Consider the following 24884-nt stretch of genomic DNA (forward strand, 5'->3'; position numbering starts at 1 on the left):
TCACAGTATTTCCTATAATATTTTTTCTTCTGGAGAAAGTCTTATTTGTTTTATTTAGGCTAGAATAAAAGCAGAGTTTAATTGTTTTAAACATTTTAAGGTCATTATTATTAGCCCCCTTATGCTATATTTGTTTTGGATAGTCCACAGAACAAACCACTGTTATACAATGACTTGTCTAATAACCCTAACTTTACCCTAATTAACCTAATTAAGGCTTTAAATGCCACTTTAAGCTGAATACTAGTATCCTGAAGAATATCTAGTCAAATATTTGTTACTGTCATCATGACAAGGATAAAAGAAATCAGTTATTATTAGGTATATATATAATTTTTGAAGCACATGTTGTGTTTCTTCACTGTAGATAATGGTGTGATGTGAAACGTGCATATGCGTGTGAAACAGATGAATGACCCTGAGTGGAGAGACGAGACTCATGTGGAAAGAACGCGCTCAACTCTCCTCTTCTTCTGCTTTGTGGGAGCGTTTTGAGTTTTTGGGGTTGTTGACCTTAAGCCAATATTAACACAGTGACATTCGGCCCACCGCTGCTGCCCCACTCACACTGAAAACCTGCTCACAGCACACACTTTCTGAACAAAACGCTAATTATTCTTCATTTTCAGCACACACTCCAGTCCACTGAGAGACAAACAGGTATGTACAAAAATCTAGCATTATTTATGTCAAGATCAGAGTCCATTTCAGGATAGTTTGTTGGTTTTAAAGTGATAAATGTGTAGCATTTAATTGTATTTGTGTTGTATAGAGTAGTAATCAAGCAGTATGCTTGTTTCTCTTTTCAAATATAGTGACTTTATTAGTTTTTAATCGTCGAGTAATAATGACCATAAATACATTCAATATTTCTAATTATTCTAGTACATAAAAGTTTAACTATTATGTACTAAAATACCTAAATATGTGAGGGAAAAAAGCTGATAAAACTAGATATTTTTAAGTAAAACTAACGTAAATGCACGACTTTAATGATTAATAAACCATAAAATATTAGAATATTCTTTAAAAGAATGATAAAAGTGTCTCAGTGCCGAAATTACACCTCCACGAATAGCTTTTATTCATTTTTATATACATTTGTGGTAACACTGTTAATATTCATCAGCATTTATATAAAAATCATAATCTGATCATTTTAAAGTGATAAATATTCAGCATTTTATTAGTTTTTTTATCATATAGTCAGCATTAAGCAGTGCATTTCTTGGTTTCCCTTTTCAAATATTGTGACTATTAGTTTTTAATGACGAATAGTCAAGTAATAATGTATAAATACGTAAATAAATATGTTTCAGTATTTCCCATTTTTCATCGTTTAACTTTATGTACTAAAATAACTAAATATGTGAGCAAAAAAGCTGATAAAACTCGATATTTTGAAGTAAAACTAACATGAATGCACGACTTAATAATGAATAAACCATAAAATGTTAGAATATTCAGCAAAAGAAATGATAAAAGTGTCTCAATGCTGAAATAACTCCTTCAGGAATAGCTTTTAGTCAATTGTATATACAATTTTGGTAATTTTTTTTTTTGTTAAAATTCATCACCATTTTTGCAATAATCATAATCTGGTGGTTTTAAAGTGATAAATATTCAGCATTTTATGACATTTTTTGATTATATAGTCAGCATTAAGCAGTGCATTTGTTGGTTTTTCTATTCAAATATAGCGACGTTATTAGTTTTTATTATTGAATAGTCAAATAATAATAATCATTTTGATGTGGCCACCTCTAATAAATAAAGGGACAAAGCCGAAGGAAAATGAATGAATGAATGTTTCTGTTTTTAACTTTTATGAGTGGAACCTGGGGATTTTTGTGGGTTGACGGGGTTACAATAAACTAATTGTTGTGACTTTATCAGTTTTTAATAATGAAGTCGAGTAATAATGACCATAAATATATTTTAATATTTCCTATTTTTCATTGTTTAACTTTTATGTATTAAAATAAGTAAATATGTGAGCAAAAAAGCTGATAAATCTAGATATTTTTTAAGTAAAACTAACGTAAATGCACGACTTAATAATTAATAAAACATTAAAAAAAATTGAATATTCAGCAGAAGAATGAGAAAAGTGTCTCAATGCTGAAATTACTCCTTCACCAATAGATTTTATTCATTTTTATATACATTTTTGGTAACACTATGTTAATATTCATCACCATTTATGTGAAGATCATAATCTGATGGTTTTAAAGTGATAAATATTCAGCATTTAATTAGGTTTTTTTATCATATAGTCAGCATTAAGCAGTGCATTTGTTGGGTTCTCTATTCAAAAACAGGGACTTTATTAGTTTTTATTAATTAATTGTCAAATAATAATAATATTAATCATTAATCTTTATACTGTTTAACTTTTATGTACTGAAATAACTAAATATGTGACCAAAAAGCTGATAAATCTAGATATTTTAGAAATAAAACGAACGTAAATGCACGACTTAATAATTACTAAAACATAAAATATTACAATATTCACCAAAAGAAATTATAAAAGTGTCTCAATGCTGAAATTACTCCTTCAGGAATAGCTTTTAGTCATGTTTATATACATTTTTGGCAACAATTTATGTTTATATTCATTACCATTTATGCAATAATCATAATCTGATGGTTTTAAAGTGATAAATATTCAGCATTTAATGTTTTTTTTTTTTGTCATATAGTCAGCATTAAGCTGTGCATTTGTTGGTTTCTCTTTTCAAATATAGCGACTTTATTAGTTTTTATTATTGAATAGTCAAATAATAATAATCATTTTGATGTGGCCACCTCTAATAAATAAAGGGACAAACCCGAAGGAAAATGAATGAATGAATGTTTCTGTTTTTAACTTTTATGAGTGGAACCTGGGGATTTTTGTGGGTTGACTGGGTTACAATAAACTAATTATACTCTAATGACAGTTTATTCATATAGCACTATTAAAAACAGCCCAGGGTGACCAATGTGCTTAACAAGAACTAAAAACCACAAGCAACAAGAATAAAGCAAATTTAAAATAGAATAAATAAAAGAATAAAAGAAAAGCGATTTTAGAAAGAAAAGGCAGTAAAATACCGCAGTCGAAGTCAAAATTATTTGCCCTCCTGTGAATTACTATTAATATATTATTTTCACATATTTCCCAAATGATGTTTAACAGATTCAGGAATTTTTCACAGTATTTCCTATAATATTTTTTCTTCTGGAAAAAGTCTTATTTGTTTTATTTCAGCTAGTTTTTTTTTTTAAACCCATTTTAAGGTCAATATTATTAGACACTTTAAGCAATGTTTGTTTTGGATAGTCTACAGAACAAACCATCGTTATACAATAACTTGCCTAATTACCATAACTTTACCCTATTTAACCTAGTTAAGTCTTTAAATGTCACTTTAAACTGAATACTAGTATCCTGAAGAATATCTAGTCAAATATAAATATAAAAGAAATCAGCTGTTTGAGATAAGTTATTAAAACTATTATGATTAGAAATGTTTAGATCTCTCTGTTGAACAGAAATTGGGGAAACAATATACAGAGTGTGTGTTTCAGGATGGCGGTGATGGTGCTGCAGGTGCTGGGCTTGTTTCTGGGGATCGTGGGCTGGTGTTTGGAGTCCAGCTCTATAAACTCGTCTGTGTGGAAGAGCAGCAGTCATGGGGAAGCGGTGGTGACGGCCAGCTCGCAGTTCGAAGGCCTCTGGTTCTCCTGCGCCTCAAACTCACTGGGAGCCATTCACTGCCAGAGGTTCAAGACCACTCTGGGTCTGCCAGGTCAGAGTCACTCACATCCAGCAGAGGGAAAATCACAATCAATTAAAAGTACCACTACTTGCCAAAATTTAAAGAATAAGCTCAATAGTTTTGAAACGTGTCAGTCAATATGGTGAATGATGCCACGCCTTCTGATTCAGGAGCCAATCATTGATCGATATAGACTGATCTGCTTCTCCGGGGGAGGGACTCTGAGCAGATGTGCGTTCATGACAGCTTCATTATGAATCCTCAGGGCCCGGTTTTTCAAAAGGTTTAATCCGGATAAAATTGACCTGGGTTTAGTAATTCTTTTTCTGCGATCCGAGATCACGTAATCCAGCTTACTTTTTGAGCCAGTTTTTCAAAGCAACATCAGATTGGATCAATCTGAGCCGGATAGGAACTTTTCAGGACCACTAAATCTGGATAACCAGTGCTCAAACAGTTTAGGACATCACAGTGGAGAACTATAGATATGTAAAGAGCGACAAGTAGCCAGTGTGGCTTTATTTTTATTTGAAATAAAAACACACATTTAAAAAAAAAAAAAAAAAAACAAGAAAAACTTCATCCTCTTCCAGCAGTCCGCTCATCTGAGACATACAACACTAACACTGTACATTTTAACAAGTTTCAAATATAGATGTGTTGAACTAATGTCAAAACTCCACAATAAGTTCAGACTTCCTCATCTGATGTGGAGAGAGCAACTTGTCTGAGCGTAGCCTTTAGGCGGCGGATCTGGCCTTGGAAGTCTGGCCTTGGTTTGCTGGAGTTTGGTCAGAGTCAGTTGTTCCTCTGCCTGACCGAGCTGTGCTTTGGCCCCTTCAGTCTTTTGCAATTGTTGAAAGTGATTTCAGAAATCAGTGATTGCCATTCTTTGCCTTTTTTTTGTTATTCTGTAATCATTGCATGCATCACTAATAAATATTCTCAAAACACAAATATTTTCCATTGTGATGAATATACAGTTGAAGTCAGAATTATTAGCCCTCCTTTATTTTTTCCCCAATTTCTTTTTAACGGACCGAAGATTTTCTCTACAGATTTGTAAACATAATAGTTTTAATAACTAATTTCTAATAACTGATTTATTTAATCTTTGTCATGATGACAGTAAATAATATTAGACTAGATATTCTACAAGACACTCCTATACAGCTTAAAGTGGCATTTAAATGCTTAACTAGGTTAATTAGGTTAACTAGGTAGGTTAGAGTAATTAGGCAAGTTATTGTATGATGGTAATGATGGTTTGTCCAGTAGACTATCGAAAACAATTACCTTAAAGGGGCTAATAATATTGACCTTAAAATGGTGTTCAAAATATTAAAAACGGCTTTTATTCTTGCCGAAATAAAATAAATAAGACTTTCTCCAGAAGACACTTCTATACAGCTTAAAGTGACATTTAAAGGCTTCACTAGGTTAATTAGGTTAACATAAGTTATTGTATGATGGTAATGATGGTTTGTTCTGTAGACTATCGAAAAAAATTAATAATAATATTATTAATATTATTAATTAGTAATGCTTATTACTAATAATATTGACCTTAAAATGGTGTTCAAACTATTAAAAACCGCTTTTATTCTAGCCGAAATAAAATAAGTAAGACTTTCCCCAGAAGAAAAAATATTGTCTGACATACTGTGAAAATTTCCTTGCTCTGTTAAACATCATTTGGGAAATATTTAAAAAAAGAAAAAGAAAATTCAATTCTAATTCTGACTTCAACTGTATATCAATTAGTGACAGAATAAAAGGTATTGTTTTTGGTCAATTTTGACAGCTGTTTGGGGGATTATTTTATGAGGCCAAACTCTTTCTACTTTGCTGTAGACCTATAATGAAAGGCTGAACACTTTAAAGCCTACCTAATCACTGTAGCCTGACGGATGAACAAATACAATTAGACCTTCTGAATAAATAGGATATCTTGTAAGATTCTGCAAATATAGTATTATTTGATACATTTTTAAAGTTTTCATTACATTTTGGGCATTGAATCTACGCTGAATCCACGCTTATGATGGGATCAGTTTTATCCAGATCTTTTGGATCAAATGGCTCGTTTCCACTGACTGGTACAGTACGGTATGGTACGGTTCGGGTCGACCGTATCTGGATACCGGGTCGCTCACCTATAATATGAGAAGCACTTCTCACAAAACAGACGCTTTACACACATAAATACTTCTGTATTAATGTTTATTACTAACTTTTCTATGAACATGAGTTGATTATAACTGCAGATCAATGATGTTCAAAATAGCCTACTGTAACGTCTGTAATTATGTTAAATAAATAAATAAATGAACATATATGAACACATACAGACCCTTACAGTCTCCGATATGTTACCAATTACAGAAAAACTACACAGAGCAGACATTTAGTCCTTATTTAGGTTCAAAACAACACAAAGTATAGTCTACAGTCAGTGAAAACCTCTCATCTGTGTCTGTAATCTTCAGCAGCACGTGTAGCCTTTGTTAGAGGGTCACTCCATCATTCCCAGTTCATATTAGTCCAAAAGGTGATGATAAAAATTAAAACAAGGCAGATTGTTCACGTTTGCTGAAGAAATAACGAGCTCCTTTTTTTTCGGCTTCTCCTTTTTTTCGCGCTTCACTCTCGCGTTTGTCAGTGTCTGGCAGAATCGGGTTTCAAAAACACGTCAATAATCAAGCTCACGTTATTATCATCAGCTCAAGAAGTTTGTTATTTCATATTTAGATGCGCGGCGAGCGCAAGCAAGAAAGCGAAACCGCTCGCGATTCAGACTGGCTCGTAAAAAACTACAAGGCACAGGGTAGATTCTGCTCTACTCCATGGCTTTGTGGCTGTTCACCAAGACGACGACAAGGTTTGTTTTAGCCTGGGTTGACCATGACTCATTATTATATGTATATATATTTCTGCTGTAATCTCTCGCCTGTGTATTTCAAACATGGCGGGTATTTTGTTTTTATTCTGGCTTGTTGCGTAAGCGAATGACGTATCTCTGTAAACCATTAGCGTTCAGCTGCGCGTGTAGCTCTGCCTTTTGGTACCCTTTCTCGTGTTTGTGGTACGATATGGTACAGTGGTACGGTATGGTACAGTTCGGTTCGGTACGCCTTTTGACAGTGAAAACAGCCATAAAAGCGTACTAAATCAAACTGTACCGTATCACTCAGTGAAAACGGGCCAAAAGTGATCTAAATCCTACAGAAAAGGTCTGAAAAACCCAAACTAAAGGTTTGATCTGGATCAAAACCAAAGTGATCTAATCCAATTATGTAATCCATTTTTTCTTTTGAAAAACCCATTTTCAAGATTTGATCCAATCTGTTATCAGAACTCTCAGTGGATTACTTTTGAAAAACCAGACCCTGGGGTCAGCCATTGTGCTGAAATCTCAGCAAATACTATCTTCACAGACATGAACATTTCATCCACATAAAGCATGAACCAATTTCACTTTAACAAATGCTTTTTTTTTATTTACTTAAGTACAATTCTTAAGAAAAACTGCTTGCTTGCGTCACATGATCAGAACATGCTGGTTTCAGTGAGAGAGTCTCATGACGGAGAAACGGAGCGCTGTGACTCAATCCTGTGATCAAACCAGGTTATGCTGGTCATAAAAACTCGTAAAACACACACAGACACACACCTTTCCCCTGCAATACTGTACAGCATGTGCGTGTATGTGTGTGATTGAACTAAAGCTGAAATAGAATGAAATATAAATATTATATGAAAATAGTGCACAACAAAGTCACGATTAATCAAATAAAAGATACAAGCTTGTATTTATAATATTTAACTATATGTGTGTGCACTTTGTACATAAAAAATACATGCATATATTTGAGAAAATGTTTATTTATGTTCAGAAATTAAATGTTTATATATCTAATACAAATACATACTTTCATTCATTTTCTTTTCGGCTTAGTCCCTTAATTAATCAGGGGCCACCACAGCGGAATGAACCGCCAACATAAAAATGCATTTATAAGTAAATACTTTCAGTTTTATATTTTTTTCATTCATTTTCCTTCGGCTTAGTCTCTTTTTTATCACCACAGGGCAATGAACCGCCAACTATTCAAGCATATGTTTTACACAGGAGATGTCCTTCCCCAACCCAGTACTGGCTAACACCCATACACACTCATTCACACACACTCGTACACGATGGCCAATTTAGCTTATTCAATTCCCCTATAGCGCATGTGTTTGGACTGTGGGGGAAACCGGAGCACCCAGAGGAAACCCACACCAACACGGGAAGAACATGCAAACTCAAAAAGGACAACTAGCCCAGCCGGGGCTTGAACCAGCAACCTTCTTGCTGTAAGGCAATGCTGCTAACCACTTTGCCACCGTTCCGCCCTATATTTATGTTTATTTATATTTATAAATGCTCCGCTTTCCCCAACAAGTCCAAACATTTCCGCTACAGGTGAATTGGGTAAGCTAAATTGTTCAAAGTGTATGTGTGTGAATAGGAGTGGGTGTTTCCCAGTGATGGGTTGCAGCTGAAAGAGTATCCGCTGTGTAAAACAAATGCTGGAATAGTTGGCGGTTCATTCCGCTGTGGTGGCGACCCCAGATTAATAAAGGGATGGAAAAAAAAGAATAAATATTTATAAATTAAATATTTATAAATACAAGTTATATAAATAAATATTTTTATTTATACTTTTGCTTATAAAATTATTATTTATAAATAAGCATAAATATAAATAAAATGTTTACTTATACATTTAGATAACTTGTATTACGTATATACATATAAAATTTATAACTATATATATATATATATATATATATATATATATATTTACTTATATATATTTATATAACTTGTATTTCATATTTATAGTTATAAATTATATATGTATATATTAATTACAATATTTTTACAATCACAAGAAATTAAAGTTTAGATCTACTTAAATGTGAGCTAATTTATTGTAATTTTGGGGTGATCTGTCCCTTTAAATTCACATTTTCTTCATTTTAGTGCTTAAAGTTCAACTTAAAAGACAACCTTTATAACTATTGTTCATCTTTAATGTCACAATTTTTTCCATTTTGCTTGTTTACAATTTTCATGAGGCTTTAAATCTATTTTAGTGTAATTTCTTTGCTATTTTAATGCTTAAAGTTGAACTTAAAAGGATAACATTTATATCTACTGTTAATTTTTTATCAGATATTTTACCTTCTGTTTCTGTCAGTCAGAGGAAATTCAGGTTTAGAACCACTTGAGTGAGTAACTGATTTATTTATTTTTTATTTTGGGGTGATCTGTCCCTTTAAATTCACATTTTTTATTTATTTTAGTGCTTTAAGTTTAACTGAAAAGACAACATTTATAACTATTGTTCATTTTTAATGTCACATATTTTGCCATTTTGCTTGTTTGCAATTTTAATGAGGCTTTACATTTATTTTAGTCAAATTTTAATGCTTAAAGTTGGACTTAAAAGGCTACATTTAATTTTTAATCACATATTTTACCTTCTGTTTTTGTCAGTCAGAGGAAATTCAGGTTTAGAACCACTTGAGTGTGAGTAACTGATTTATTTATTTTTTATTTTGGGGTGATCTGTCCCTTTAAATTCACATTTTTATTTATTTTAGTGCTTTAAGTTCAACTGAAAAGCCAAAACTTTTAATTATTGTTCATTTAAATGTCATTTATTTTGCTTTTTTAACATTTTCATGAGGCTTTAATTTTATTTCAGTTCAAATTTGTGCCATTTTAGTACTTAAACTTAAGCTTAAAAAGGCCACATTTATAACTATTGATCATTTTTAATGTCACAGATTTTGCCAAACAGGGGAAATTTAATTTTGGGGTGAACTACCTCTTTAAATTCACACACAACCCAAGCTGATAAGGTCAAGGCTTCCAGTTTTAGAGGTCAAACTCAAACGTTTTCTCCATTAATCTTCCTGTTCCTGTATTGATTGCAAGGAGGGCCGTGACTTTATGGTTTTATGATGGTGAAACTATAACACAGTGACACACTCAGACACACTCTTTATCACTGTGAGACTGCGAGCGGTTGGTGTGTGTGTGTGTGTGCTTTTGGGATCATGTCGACTGGTGTTCAGCTGCTGGGATTTTTGATGTGTTTGGGCGGCTGGCTGCTGTCCTTCATATCGCTGTTGAATGATTCGTGGCGAGTGTCCTCGTTTAGTGATCAGTTGATCACGTCTCAGTGGTATTACCAGAATCTGTGGCAGACGTGTGCAAAGGCCAGCACCGGCGTCACCAACTGCAAGGAGTTCGAGTCCATGCTCTCTCTGGCAGGTAAATAAAATATATTCATACAAAAATTTCCTGAATGATGTTTAACACATTTAGGAATTTTCACAGTATTTCCTATAATATTTTTGCTTCTAGATAAAGTCTAATTTGTTTTATTTCAACTAGAATAAAAGAAGCAATTAATTTTTTAAAAGCATTTTAAGGCCCAAATTATTAGCCCCCTTAAGCAATATTTGCCTGATTAACTTAACTTGCCTAGTTAAGCCTTTAAATGTCACTTTAAGCTGTATAGAAGTGTCTTGAAGAATATCGAGTCTAATATTATTTACTGTCATCATGACAAAGATAAAATAAATCAGTTATTAGAAATGAGTTATTAAAACTAATATGTTCAGAAACGTTTTTAAAAAATCTCTCCGTTAAACAGAAATTGGGGGAAAAAAAGAATTAAAATTAAACAGGAGGGCTAATACTTCTGTATATAGTTGAAGACAGAATTATTCACCCACCTGTGAAATTTTTATTCTTTTTTGAATAAAATATTTATTTATCAAGTTTTTGTGACCATTAAACAGACAAAAGTAAAAAAGAAAATAACAGAACAACTGGAAAATAACTCCAACCGGCCACTTTATTAGGTACACCTTACTTGTACCAGGTGGGACACATGTTTGCCATCAGAACTGCCTTAATCCTTCATGACATAGATTCAACAAGCTACTGGAAATATTCCTCAGAGATTTTGCTCCATATTGACATGATAGCATCACACAGATTGGTCGGCTGCACATCCTTTATGCCAATCTCCCATTCCACCACATCCCAAAGGTCCTCTATTGGATTGAGATCTGCTGACTGTGGAGGCCATCTGAGTACAGTGAACTCATTGTCATGTTCAAGAAACCAGTCTGAGATGATTCACGCTTTATGACATGGTGTGTTGTCCTGCTGGAAGTAGCCATCAGAAGATGAGTACACTGTGGTCATAAAGGGATGGACATGGTCAGCAACTATACTCGGGTAGGCTGTGGCGTTGACACGATGCTCAATTGGTACTAATGGACCCAAAGTGTGCCAAGAAAATCTCCCCCACACCATTACACCACCACCAGCCTAAACCGTTCATACAAGACAGGATGGATCCATGCTTTCATGTTGTTGAGGCCAAATTCTGACCTGACCATCTGAATGTGTCAGCAGAAATGGAGACTCATCAGAGCAGGCAACGTTTCTCCAATCTTCTATTGTCCAGTTTTGGTGAGTCTGTGTGAATTGTAGCCTCAGTTTCCTGTTCTTAGCTGACAGGAGCGGCACCCGGTGTGCTCTTCTGCTGCTGTAGCCCATCCGCCTCAAGGTTGGATGTGTTGTGTGTTCAGAGATGCTCTTCTGCAGACCTCGGTTGTAACGAGTGCTTATTTGAGTTACTGTTGCCTTTCTATCATCTGGAACCAGTCTGGCCATTCTCCTCTGACCTCTGGCATCAACAAGGCATTTGCTCCCACAGAACTGCCGCTCACTGGATATTTCCTCTTTTTCAGACCATTCTCTGTAAACCCTAGAGATGGTTGTGCGTGAAAATCCCAGTATATTAGCAGTTTCTGCAATTGGACAGGTGTACCTTATAAAGTGGCCGGTCTGTGTGTGTGTGTGTGTGTGTGTGTGTGTGTGTGTGTGTGTGTGTGTGTGTGTGTGTGTTTATATATACAGTACAAAGTTAATAAAAAAATAAAATAAAAAACACACTATAACCCTCATATTGTGCAAAACAAACATGATGTGCATGACCAATATATGATGTGCATTCATTTTACAAATTAAGCATATGAACAGGTCAGTAGCGAAAGGTGAGGTTGGCAGCATGGTGTATTAGGTAAAATAATTAGGTAAAATAAAAGAAATAAATAAAAGAGAGAGAAAGGGAAAATATATTAAACTGAATAGGCTGGGATGTGGCATGTTCTTCAAACCTGTGGTTTTACTTCAAGAAAGGGTTTATGCTTGTGCCATATCAGCATTAACACTCATCTAATTACAGACTAAAAGTGCAAGATGGGCAACCGTTCAGTCTGTTCAGTAACTGCTTCAAGTTTCAGAGATTTATCATTTTTATTCTATTTAAAATATTTCCCAAATGATGATAATATTTTTTCTTCTGGAGAAAGTCTTATTTGTTTTATTTTGGCTAGAATAAAAGCAGTTTTTAATTTTATTAAAAAAATTTTAAGGTCAATATCATTAACCTTTTAAGCAATATATATATTTTCGAATAAACCATCGTTATACAATGATTTGCCTAGTTAACCTAATTAACCCTACTTTTTCTTTTAGTTGATTCAACTTAAATCGAGTAAAGTGTGTAACTTGGGTTAAAAGTTGAGTCAACTTAAAAAAAGAAAGCTCTGCAGCAAGTTGCCTTTCAATTTTAAGTTGTCAACTTTTTTAATGCTGTAGTAAAATATGGACTCGTAACACAACACAATTATGATGCGTTTAAGGGTCATCAGCATATTAAATCTTTTAACATTTTACATTCATTCATTTTCTTGTCGGCTTAGTCCCTTTATTATTCCGGGGTCGCCACAGCGGAATGAACCGCCAACTTATCCAGCACGTTTTTACGCAGCGGATGCCCTCCCAGCCGCAACCCATCTCTGGGTAACATTTTTATTAATTATAATTTTTTAATGTACACATTTATAATGCTATATTTTCAATAATATAATCTGCTAATATCTGTCCATCAAATTACAATAAAACAAATGACCGCTGATGCGAGGTGTTTATAATGCAGCATTTATGGGTGCGGAACAGTAAATTTGACGTTCTCTCGTCTGGCTGCTGTTATCAGTCTCACCAACGCTATCTCACACAAGTGTGCCGCAAGCCTGCGTTTGAGTGAAGGTCTCGACCGTTAGATCGCCCCCTGGGGGCTGGCTGCAGTACAAGTCATAAAGCCCGCCTCCTCCGTGTTAATGAAGGAGACTTGAGCCCAAATAAAAAAAAATATTACACTATATTACATAAACAGTTTGTTTTTAACAGTAATTTAATGCTGGGCGTGTCATCGTGATTGACAGCTGTGATTGACAGTTTCTCAAAGCAGCGCGTCTGAGCTTCGGCAGGAGACTGAAGTGTTATTATTCGATTTCTGTGTTATTTTACCATGATAAAATGAGTTCAGCAGTAAACTATAGTTTCTGACATACATGATCCTGGTGGAACACTGTTTATTCGCTAAGTTCAGGGCTTTTTTCGGGCTTTATTAGTTTGCTGATACACGCCTAGCCACCCAGATAGCGAAACACAGTTCCGGCTAGATTCTCGCCTGCCGGAGACTTATGTCTTAGAGCTCAGACTGACTAACGTTACCTCTGCTGGACCTACTCCGGATGCCTGGACTCACTGCCCGATTCCAGTCCGAGTCAATCGAGCCAGATGCGGCGGCCGAGCGAGCCGACGCTGCCGCATGCGAGCCGGAATCAGCCCGCGACGCCGCGAGTAGGTTATGCGCTGCGGCCTGGAGCTGGCGCGATTGAATATATAAAACCCTCATATTTGTTAACGTTATTACATCCATTTGTGTTGATATGACAGCAAACGCATGCTGAGAAGTTCGGGGGCCGTAGTTGATTTTACACAAAGCGTTTGGTTGGAAGCTCGATTGCGCTCATTTTCGCGGCTCCTCCTCTGGCTCCATCAGACAGTCCTTCTGCGCATGTCAAGGCTCCAATTTCAGCAGTCTTTTGCGACAGTTTGTGTCCGTCAAGCAGGCGTTTTGCCCTCAAGGCGTTCAATGGGAAAAAGGGCTGTCGCGTCGTCCATATTTTTTACAGTCATTGATCTCACAGCAATTCGTAACTTTTGATTTAGTGGCTAGTTCATATGAATTGGTACAATCTCATTCATACAATTTAGTATGATTTGCTCATCCCCCAATGACAGCTAGGTTAAGGCGTGGGGTTTGGTGCTGCGCCTCTTTTTTTTTTTTTTTTTAAATCGTACATTTTCGTACAACTGGATTTGTATGAGCCACTAAACTGACAAAACGAAAAATAATTGCGTTTCCTCGTGAGATCAGGCTGGTTTCACTCTTTGGACCCCTTTCACAACACTGCTATGACACGTTTAACGGGCATGATAATCTTAAATCCTTGGAAGTTTTTAATATTTAGATTTAAAAAAGACATATGAACATTTATATGTGTTTATGTATGTATTTTATCATCTTCGCATCAAATTACAATAACTCTAATTACCGCTTGTGTGTGGTGTCTGTAATGCAGCATCTATGGGGCTGAGAGTAACTGGAGGTTATTCTCTCCTCTGGCTGCTGTTATCAGTCTCACACTATTTGTTTTCCTTTTTCTGAAAGTCTTGAGTTTTTCTTTCATTATTTCACTTACCACTACGACGTCTATCAGACGTTGGATTTTGGTTGCCATACCTGATGAATAAATGTCAGTATTTGATGTCAGTATGACGTTGGTTTAAGATGCTGGCTCAACATGGATTTTGGTCACTTTCTAACAACCTAAAATCAACCAAATATCAACATCATCTGTCGTCATTATTGGACATCAAAATAGCATCGACCTTAGACGCTGGCTAGATGTTGAATTTTAGTCACCTGACATCACAACCTAAATCTAAACTAATATATTTTTTTACATAATTACTAATAATTACTAATTACTAATAATTAATAATTTTTTGGGGATTTTTCAAGAAGAGACACACACACACAAACACACACAATACTTGGCACTGTCTCGGACAACTCCCATACAATAAGTCAATGAACAAATAACAATGACAACAGTTTAGCAATCGACAAAAGAAAATAGAATAAACAAGTGAGTAAAAATGAATAATTAAATATGTAAAATAAGTAAATTTAGAATCATAAGAGGTTAAGTGGCTGGTTTGCTCATCTAGATACACTCAAAAAAAAAAAATTTGTTGAATGAACATGATTTAATCCAATCAAGTAAACCTGAACTGCTTTGAACATGTTGTATGAACACAAAGCACATTTGTAGATAAAACATGGTTTTAATATGTCAGTCTAACTTCTTTGCAACTAATTGACTCAAAATGTTTTTATTGTGTTATTCTAATTAAAATGATTCTAATTTACTCGATGTAACACTAAAGCTTTACTTTAACAAAATTATGCCTTGTTAAATCAGCTAGTAAATTTCTTGTTCAATATTGTTGTTGAAATTACATTTTTTAAATGACAATACTATGAAGCAAGAATAAAATTAAGTAATTCAACACAAAAAGGACAGAAAACATGTTTTATATATATATATATATATATATATATATATATATATATATATATATATATATATATATATATATATATATATATATAACATGTTTTCTGTCCTTTTTGTGTTGAATATATATATATATATTAGGGATGTAACGGTATCAGATTTTCACGGTACGGTAATACCTCGGTATGAATGTCACGGTACGGTATTTATTGAATCATTTACAGGATAAAACAAAACTTATAAAAATACTCCAAAAAAGTGGCAAAAGTGTCAATGACATACAAATTAGTCATCTATCTGTAAGCTTTGAAACAGGAACTTCAATTTTAATAACAAAAAATTATTAAACTATGTAAAAAAATTAAGCTTCAATTTAGTATTGTTGAAAACTCATCACATTCAACATTTAATCACTCACTCACTTAGAGATGGGTTTAAAGGAAAATTATCATATAAATATAATCTGGTAAAAGCTGGTATCTCTGGGTATTTACAATGTCCCCTGCAACAGAAAAAAACCCTCTCATTTGGGACTGAGGTTTCTGGGACAAGAGAGATATGACTTGGCCCAGGTTGACAGCAGTGGGTAACGTTGTGCATTGTCTTTCCCCCACTTGAGAGGACAAACCATGAGTGAGATAGAGGTCTCATGTCTGCATCAATCTGAACAGTGTGCTGTGTTTCTGCAGTCCCCATGACTGATTAGTCGTATTCCCCAACTTGCAGGCATGTGCACACACAGTGCTCAACCTGTGCAGTGCACATGCCCTTTTTAGTCTTGGATAGAAAGTTCCCTTCCAAAATGATCAAAAGTGCCCCCGCAATGCGACATACCCTCCGTCCCCGCTTTACAGTACGCGCGCGACAACACAGCTGATAAGAACTCGCGCGACAACACCACTATTCAGTACGCGCGCGACAACACAGCTGATAAGAACTCGCGCGACAACACCGCTATTCAGTACGCGCGCGACAACACCGCTATTCAGTACGCGCGCGACAACACAGCTGATAAGAACTCGCGCGACAACACCGCTATTCAGTACGCGCGCGACAACACAGCTGATAAGAACTCGCGCGACAACACCGCTATTCAGTACGCGCGCGACAACACAGCTGATAAGAACTCGCGCGACAACACCAATATTCAGTACGCGCGCGGCGACAACACCCGCTTTAGAGTTTTCCAGCTCTTTTTGATCCCCGCTTCTAGCAGCACACTCCATTTCCGCATTACTGGATCTGTAGCGACAACAGACCGCAAGGGATTATGGCCAAGCCTGGGCTGATGGGAATTGTAGTTTCCGGTACCTCCCGTTCGCTTCATTCGCCTGAGCAAATTTTCTCAGAAGACCTATAGTTTTACCGAGTTATGCGACTACGGTAATATCGAAAAAAAATAACATTGCGGTATGACGGTATTTACAATACCGTTACATCCCTAGTATATATATATATTTCTTTTATTATAGCCTTTAGCAGGCATCAATCACATTTAAACAAATTTCTTCTTTAATATTCTGATACAAAATGTTATATAATATCCAAAATTGTAATATGTAATATAAAATGGATAAGAAACATTTAGCCAACAACATAACATGCATAACATTCAAGCTCTTGGGAAAACCAATTCTCAAACTGTGCCGAAAACACGCGGTGATACTTCTTGTCGTTTTCGTATGGTGACATCCAAACGCACTACCGCCACCTACTGATATGCGTGAAGTGACTCTCCAGAGTGAGAGTTGTCGATTTGAAGCGTCTCAGTCTCATTGAATCAACATGTTCTGATCAAATTCATTTGATTATTTCTTGATTCAGTTTCAAATAACATGAATTAATCATTTAACATACGTAAACTTGATTTATTCTTTTCAATCTGACAAATTTTTATTTTGTAAATCCAATACATGCCTAGTTGATTTTTTTGAGTGTAGTTAAGAAAAATCGAACCTAATATTAACGTCTAATGACGTTGTGTGCCTGCTGGGCAAGAACTAAATGCACTACAGAATGTTACGTTTACACACACATGCACAAATTACATGTGAATCCATCAACTTTTTACAGCATAATACTCACTACTCTTGAGTACTTCTGAAAGCTCTACTTTTTACTTTGAGTAATATTTAAAACAGGTACTTTTACTCTACTTGCACTACATTTTTGGGCAAGTGACGGTACTTTTACTTGAGTATGACTATTCAGTCCTCTTTCCACCACTGTGTGTATGTTTGCATGGTTAATAATCTAGCTGCTGATATTTATAGAGTGTAGTATTGAGAGATGGTATTGTTTGTTTGTGCGTGTGTATTGTAGGATATATCCAGGCTTGTCGGGCTCTGATGATCATCGCTCTGATTCTGGGTCTGCTGTCTGTGGTTCTGGCCTCGATGGGACTCAAGTGCACTAAACTGGGCAGCACGTCTGAGGAGGCCAAGGGCAAAATCAGCCTGACTGCAGGAATCATGTTCATCCTGTCAGGTCAGAAACACAACACACACACTCACAGAGTAACACACACTGAAAGACACTCACTCAGACACACACATACACACAAAAACACACTCAGAGTAACACACACTGAAAGACACTCACTCAGACACACACATACACTCAGAGTAACACACACGGAAAGACACTCACACACACACACACACACACACACACACACACTTAGAGTAACACACACTGAAAGACACTCACTCAGACACACACACATTCATACACACAAAAACACACACTCACAGAGTTAGACAGATACAGATTAACACACACACACACACACACACAAACATTTAGAGACACACACTCTTACACACACACACATACACACAAAAATACAGACTTAGAGAGTAACACACCCATTTACATAAACTCACACACAGAAACACACACACACTCACAGAGTAACACACACACTGAAAGACACTCACTCAGACACACACATGCTATTATACACAGAAAAACACACACTTACAGAATAACACACACTGAAAGACACTCACTCAGACACACACGCATGCACTCATACACACAGAAACACACACTCATAGAATAACACACACACTCATACACATAAAACACACACTCACAGAGTAACACACACTGAAAGACACTCACTCGCACACACACATGCTATTATACACACAAAAACACACACTTACAGAGTAACACACACTGAAGGACACTCACTCGCACACACACATGCTGTTATACACACAAAAACACACACTTACAGAGTAACACACACTGAAGGACACTCACTCAGACACACACGCATGCACTCATACACACAGAAACACACACTCACAGAATAACACACACTGAAATACACTCACTCAGACACACACACACACTCACACACACTCATACACACAAAAACACACACTCACAGAATAACACACACTGAAATACACTCACTTAGACACACACATACACACAAAAACACACACACACTTACAGAGTAACACACACTGAAAGACACTTACTCAGACACACACACATACTCAAACACACAAAAACACACACTCACAGAGTAACACACACACACACACACACTCATACACACAAAAACACAAATTCACAGAGTGACACACACTGAAAGACACTAACTCAGACACATATACACACACACATTCAGAGACACTCTCTCACACTCACACACACACACACACACTCAACTACACTTTATTATTGGTGAAGGAGTGTTTGACTTATATAAGCGCTCATGTCATCATCCGCTTGCTCTCTCTCTGCAGGTTTGTGTGTTATCGTGGCCGTGTCGTGGTACGCTGCTCGAGTCGTCCAGGAATTTAATGACCCGTTTTATGGAGGCACAAAGTGAGTCAAAGATCAAATGACAAATCAAATTTTAATAAGCCTGACATGTACAATAAATCATCAAAAAATATCACTCACTGGCCACTTTATTAGGGACCCTTCTTCAACTGCTTGTTAACGCAAATTTCTGATCAGCCAATCACATGGCAGCAACTCAATGCATTTAAGCATGTAGACATGGTCAAGACAATCTGCTGCAGTTCAAAGTGAGCATCAGAATGAGGAAGAAAGGGGATTTTAGTGACTTTCAACGTGGCATGGTTGTTGGTACCAGACGGGCTGCTCTGAGTATTTCAGAAACTGCTGATCTACTGGGACAAGTTTCAAGTTTCACACACAACCATCTCTAGGGTTTACAGAGAATGTCTGAAAAAGAGGAAATATCAGCAGTTCTGTGGGCGCAAATGCCTTGATGATGCCAGAGGTCAGAGGAGAATGGCCAGACTGGTTCCAGATGATAGAAAGGCAACAGTAACTCAATAAGCACTCGTTACAACCGAGGTCTGCAGAAGAGCATCTCTGAACACACAACACGTCCAACCTTGAGGCGGATGAGCTACAGCAGCAGAAGAGCACACCGGGTGCCGCTCCTGTCAGCTAGTACAGGAAACTGAGGCTACAATTCACACAGACTCACCAAAACTGGACAATAGAAGATTGAAGAAACGTTGCCTGCTCTGATGAGTCTCCATTTCTGCTGACACATTCGGATGGTCGGGTCAGAATTTGGGGTCAACATCACGAGAGCATGAGTCAATGTTTTTGCAGTGATGAAAGTTCTTAAACAACAATTTATTCCTTAGTGTGGAGAATATTTATCTGATCTAAAAAACTTTTTTCTAATTTAAATAATATTTTGTGGAAGGAACAGATTTGACGAATGTTAAAATTTGTTCATTGAGCCAGTTCAGTCGATAGAGAACTAATAAAGACCATTAAAACTGCTGAGGAACAATGACAAAGAGAACAAATTGTTTCAGAAAATTAAATATTCCTCAAAAGTTTAGAGAAGTTTTATAGGCTTTGGAAGATTATTTCACCACTGAGGAACAGAGAAATCAAATGTTCTGAATATAAATGTTCCTCAAATGATTTGAGAACTTTTAAAAGCTTTGGAAGATCATTTCACCTCTGAGGAACAGAGATATGAAGGGTTCTGGAAATAAATGTTCCTCAAAAGATTGTGAACTTTTAAAAGCTTTGGAAGATCATTTCACCACGGAGGAACAGAGATACGAAGGGTTCTGGAAATAAATGTTCCTCAAAAGTTTTGAGAAGTTTTAATGGCCTTTGGAAGATCATTTCACCGCTGAGGAACAGAGAAATCAAAGGTTCTAGAAATAAATCTTCATCAGTAGCCTGACGGTCATATTTAGTTCTGATTTCTTTCTTTTTTGTTTTGTTAATTATTTAAGGAATAATTTAATGACCATATAGTTATTAGAAAACAATGCAAACTCGATTATGCGTTATTATGCATGTCATTTTAATAGTAATATCTGTGCGTTTATCTAATATCTGATTACTAATGCATCTAAAACCACTTAAGTTTACTTTATAAAGGGCAGTAAAAAGACATGATTCATGAGCTTTAAATGGATTATGCCACACAATACAGCAGGCTTTATTGGGTTAAAACCCATTAAACACAAAGTTTATGTTTAATATTACAGTTTTAATAATGCTTGATTTGTTTGTAGGTATGAACTGGGCGCGGGTCTGTATCTGGGATGGGCGGCAGCTGCTCTGTGTATATTAGGAGGAGGAACTCTCTGCACTTCCTTTAAAGGTTCATCTCCTGCACAAACACGGTGAGTCTCCAAACCCTTCCTCAAGTTACACAATGCACATAATTTACTCAGGATGACAAATTAATATGCTAACATTTCACACATTCTTGGGTTTTACAGTTCTAATATGTGTATTAGAAGCGCCACCGTCACTGATTGGACAGATGCAGCATGTGACTTGCTTACAAAAGGCGTATTAATCTTTAATGTTGCTGACTAAACTATTACATTTATTCTGAATGAACACTATGAATATTTAGATTGTACAGTGTAAGGATATCTAGGATTAATTCAGCACTCTACATTATGGGTGTGATGCAAAATAAGTAAGGAATAATTCTTTTGAAGTCTTTTGAATTACTAGAAAATAGTGGACACCTGAAGTGACGCATTACTTTATTAAAATTCAGCAGATTAGAGTTTAATAATCTTCTAGCCATGAACTATAATCTATGGATTTGTGTTTATTTATGCTGTATTTATGAAGAATTTAGATGCAAAAACTTTTAAGTGGCATCTCAGTTATACTTCTAAAACACACTTTTCTTCAGGCTCCTGTATGTAGGTTCAGTCATTTAAATTTTATAGCAAATAATTGATTTTTTTTATCACCTTTAAACGGACTTATCTGAACATCAACATAGGAGGCTGGGAAAAATTTTCATTTTAGAAAAATTAATTCAGATGAATGCACTTAGAGGTTTTTGCATGTGAATTTTTCATATATATATATATATATATATATATATATATATATATATATATATATATATATATAATATATATCATACATATATATTTCATATATATATAATACATGTGAGTGCAATACCTTGGTATTCTTTTAAGTAGTTTAGTATATAATTGCTGTAATACAACAATAAATAGCAAAGTACCATACTATTATTATGAAACAAATAAGTTCAGGACATAAAAAGAGACTATTTTGCATTATTATGTTGCAAAAACATTACGCTAATTGTAATTATAAAGTTTATTTAGTTAAATTAAGTAAGGGATACTCGATGACAGGCTGCTGAATTATTAGAAAATAATGCACACCACATCCCCACGTCAGGTGTGCATTGTTTTTAATAATTCAGCAGCATGCGGTCAAATACCACTGAGGAACAGTGAAATTAAAGGTTCTGGAAATATTATACCTTCATCAAAAGACTGACAGTCACATTTAGTTCTGATTTATTTTTATATAAGAAATTATTAATGTTCCTCAAAAGTTTTGAGAAGTTTTAAAGGCTTTGTAAGGTAATTTCACCACTGAGGAACAGAGAAATGAAAGGTTCTGAAAATAAATGTTTCTCAAAAGATTTATTTTAAAGGCTTTGGAAGATAATTTAACCACTGAGGAACAGAGATATGAAAGGTTAAAAAATATTCATCAAAATATTTGAGATGTTTTAAAGGCTTTTGGAAGATCATTTCACTGCTGAGGAACAGAGATCTTAAAGATTCTGGAAATAAATGTTTCTTAAAAGTTTTGAGAAGTTTTAAAGGATTTGGAAGACCATTTCACCACTGAGGAACGAGAAATGAAAGGTTCTGGAAATAATAAACCTTCATCAAAAGACTGACAGTCACATTTAGTTCTGATTTATTTTTATATAAGAAATTATTAATGTTCCTCAAAAGTTTTGAGAAGTTTTAAAGGATTTGGAAGATCATTTCACCACTGAGGAACAGAGAAATGAAAGGTTCTGGAAATAGACCTTAATCAAAAGCCTAACAGTCATGTTTAGTTCAGATTTTTGTATTTGTTTAAGGAATAATTAATGTGCGATGGATTTATTAGAAAATAATGCACACACTAGGATGCATTATTACGCAGGTAATGTTTATTAGGTTATTATTTTCTACTAATTCACTGCCCACGGCTGAATTCCCTGTTAAGATGTTGTATTTCAGACATTTGTCAGGCTTTTGTTTTTAAACTGTTCCTGTGTTTTGCACTAGTTTCTTCTACATCTCCTCCAAAGCCCTCTGTTGTGTTTTGATGTAATTTTTGATGATTGTAGCTGTGAAATAACTCAAATCATTCATTCAAATCACAAAAATATGGAGCTGTAACGCGCTCGAAATCTACCTGAACTACTTTAGCTGTGCCCAAACACTTTAGAATGCTCGTTAGCCAATCAGAATCAAGCTTTTAAACAGAACTGTAGCAAAACAACTTGATTGATCATGAAATTAAATATGTTTGTGTCTTTCTCAGGGGCCCGGGCTACAACTACAGCGCTGCACAGCCTCAGAAGATTTACAGATCTGCTCCATCAGACAACAGCATCACCAAAGCATATGTTTAAGACTGACTTTATTTTGAGCTGTCCTTCATGTTTTTGTACATGGACCCCATGTAATTGCATCTTAAAAGTCAACACACTTAACCTTTGAAAAAAAATACTGTGGTATTACTCTTATAGTAATGCGTACATATGCTAAAATTTGTTTTATTTGTATTTTTTTCTGTCAAAGCTGCATTTAGGCTTAACTTTTAATAAGAAAATGGTTGAATTCGTTATATTATTTTGGTTTTGTGATTTACTACAGCACTATAATACATTTCCTGTATTTGTATATCATTATTATATGCTCTTTTTAATATTAATGTTCTAACTGTTTTAAATAACACGCTTTGGCCACTCATGTGTCATAAAATTATGATAATTTTTTTGCTCTGTTCTTATTTTTGTTTAATTTTTATATACACTAGAATTTGATCAAAAATACATTAAAAATGCTAATAATTAAAAATATTAATTCAGTTCTCACTGCGTTAATCTTGCATCAATTTTATGTAACTTCCTCATTGTCAGCGAAATATAATTCAGCTTTGTCTTAGATAAGAAACGCTTATTTCATCATCAGTTCCCTCTGTTTGTTTCTCATTAAATCTCAACTTCCGTATTCATGTATATTGTCATGTTATATGGATCCTGTTTAGTGCGTTATATAAATGTTACATTGTCTGTTCTGCTCTTTTTTTTTTCTTATTTTATGTTTTAGCCATTTCTGTAAATAATAAAAAAAATCTGTGCAAAATTGTGCAGTTTGTGTTGCTTAAAAGTTGAACCTCAGATGTGTCTACTGCAGTTTAATGTGTGTGAATGTAAGAGTGTATGGGTGTTTCCCAGTGTTGGGTTGCAGCTGGAAGGGCATCGGCTGTGTAAAAACGTGCTGGATAAGTTGGTGGTTCATTCTGATGTGGCGACCCCAGATTAATTAAGGAACTAAGCCGAAAAGAAAATGAATAAATGAATGTTAATGAGCTCAGTCCTAATCAAAACTATTAAACTGTTTAGAAAATTACTGGATTTTAACTTTTTAATTGCCCCGTTCACAAATTATCTGACTGATTTTGTGAAATAACACACAAAATGACATATATTCAAAATAAAAAGTAGTTGTGCACTGGATTTTATTTACTTTTAATCACAGTCTTGGACATGGGAACGATTAATAACACTGGCTTTGATGCGTTGTTAGATTTTCATTTTTTCTCCCTAATTTACTGTTGGTGGCTGTTTCTGCCCTATTGACTTCCGTTATAAGCTCATTTAATGTTGCATAAATACACAATCTTTGTTTTTGTTTACTCCATGTTGTTCCGAGAGCTGAGATGTATATTTTGATTTTCTCAGACACATGAAGGTAAGTGCACAAATTCTCACAAACTCACAGACACTTTAATTTGCTGTTATACCCCATATAAAATCTAGAAACTAAGCTTTTTGTTGATGGACATTTGTTTCCAGAACCTTTCATATCTCTGTTCCTCAGTGGTGAAATGATCTTCCAAAGCCTTTTTCTAAAGGGTTATGGCACCAACTAATGATCAATAGTAGAAAAGTACAAATTTTACATCTTCCCAACAGGGAAAACCACCAACAAT

The 24884-nt window shown here is 35.1% G+C and overlaps 1 protein-coding gene and 1 long non-coding RNA gene across 3 annotated transcripts in view; one reads left to right on the forward strand and one right to left on the reverse strand.

The window, feature by feature from the left end:
- The first annotated feature begins 535 nt into the window (after positions 1-535).
- On the forward strand, positions 536-24034 carry cldn15lb (claudin 15-like b). 2 transcript variants are annotated; one of them, NM_001002446.2, is given in 6 exon segments: positions 536-660; positions 3577-3797; positions 17664-17828; positions 19106-19187; positions 20888-20998; positions 23208-24030. In NM_001002446.2, coding segments are annotated over 5 exon segments (669 nt in total). In that variant the 5' UTR covers positions 536-660; position 3577; the 3' UTR covers positions 23299-24030.
- The window catches only part of LOC147833781 (uncharacterized), a 290137-nt gene continuing 284505 nt past the window's right edge, over positions 19253-24884 (reverse strand). Inside the window, exon 5 of the long non-coding RNA XR_015509974.1 lies at positions 19253-19690. This is a non-coding gene — a long non-coding RNA (uncharacterized LOC147833781). The remainder of the gene's footprint in view (positions 19691-24884) is intronic.

This window comes from Danio rerio, chromosome 15 (assembly GCF_052040795.2).
Source record: "Danio rerio strain M-AB ecotype USA chromosome 15, GRCz13ab, whole genome shotgun sequence".
NCBI classification, from domain to species: domain Eukaryota; kingdom Metazoa; phylum Chordata; class Actinopteri; order Cypriniformes; family Danionidae; genus Danio; species Danio rerio.

What these genes read in the sequence shown, in the direction of transcription:
- cldn15lb (XM_087282690.1), top strand. Translation starts at nt 3,578, where the DNA reads ATGGCGGTGATGGTGCTGCAGGTGCTGGGCTTGTTTCTGGGGATCGTG. An exon ending in GACCACTCTGGGTCTGCCAG is followed by an intron (nt 3,798 to 17,663) that starts GTCAGAGTCACT and finishes TGTGTATTGTAG; the next exon opens with GATATATCCAGGCTTGTCGG. An exon ending in CCGTTTTATGGAGGCACAAA is followed by an intron (nt 19,188 to 20,887) that starts GTGAGTCAAAGA and finishes ATTTGTTTGTAG; the next exon opens with GTATGAACTGGGCGCGGGTC.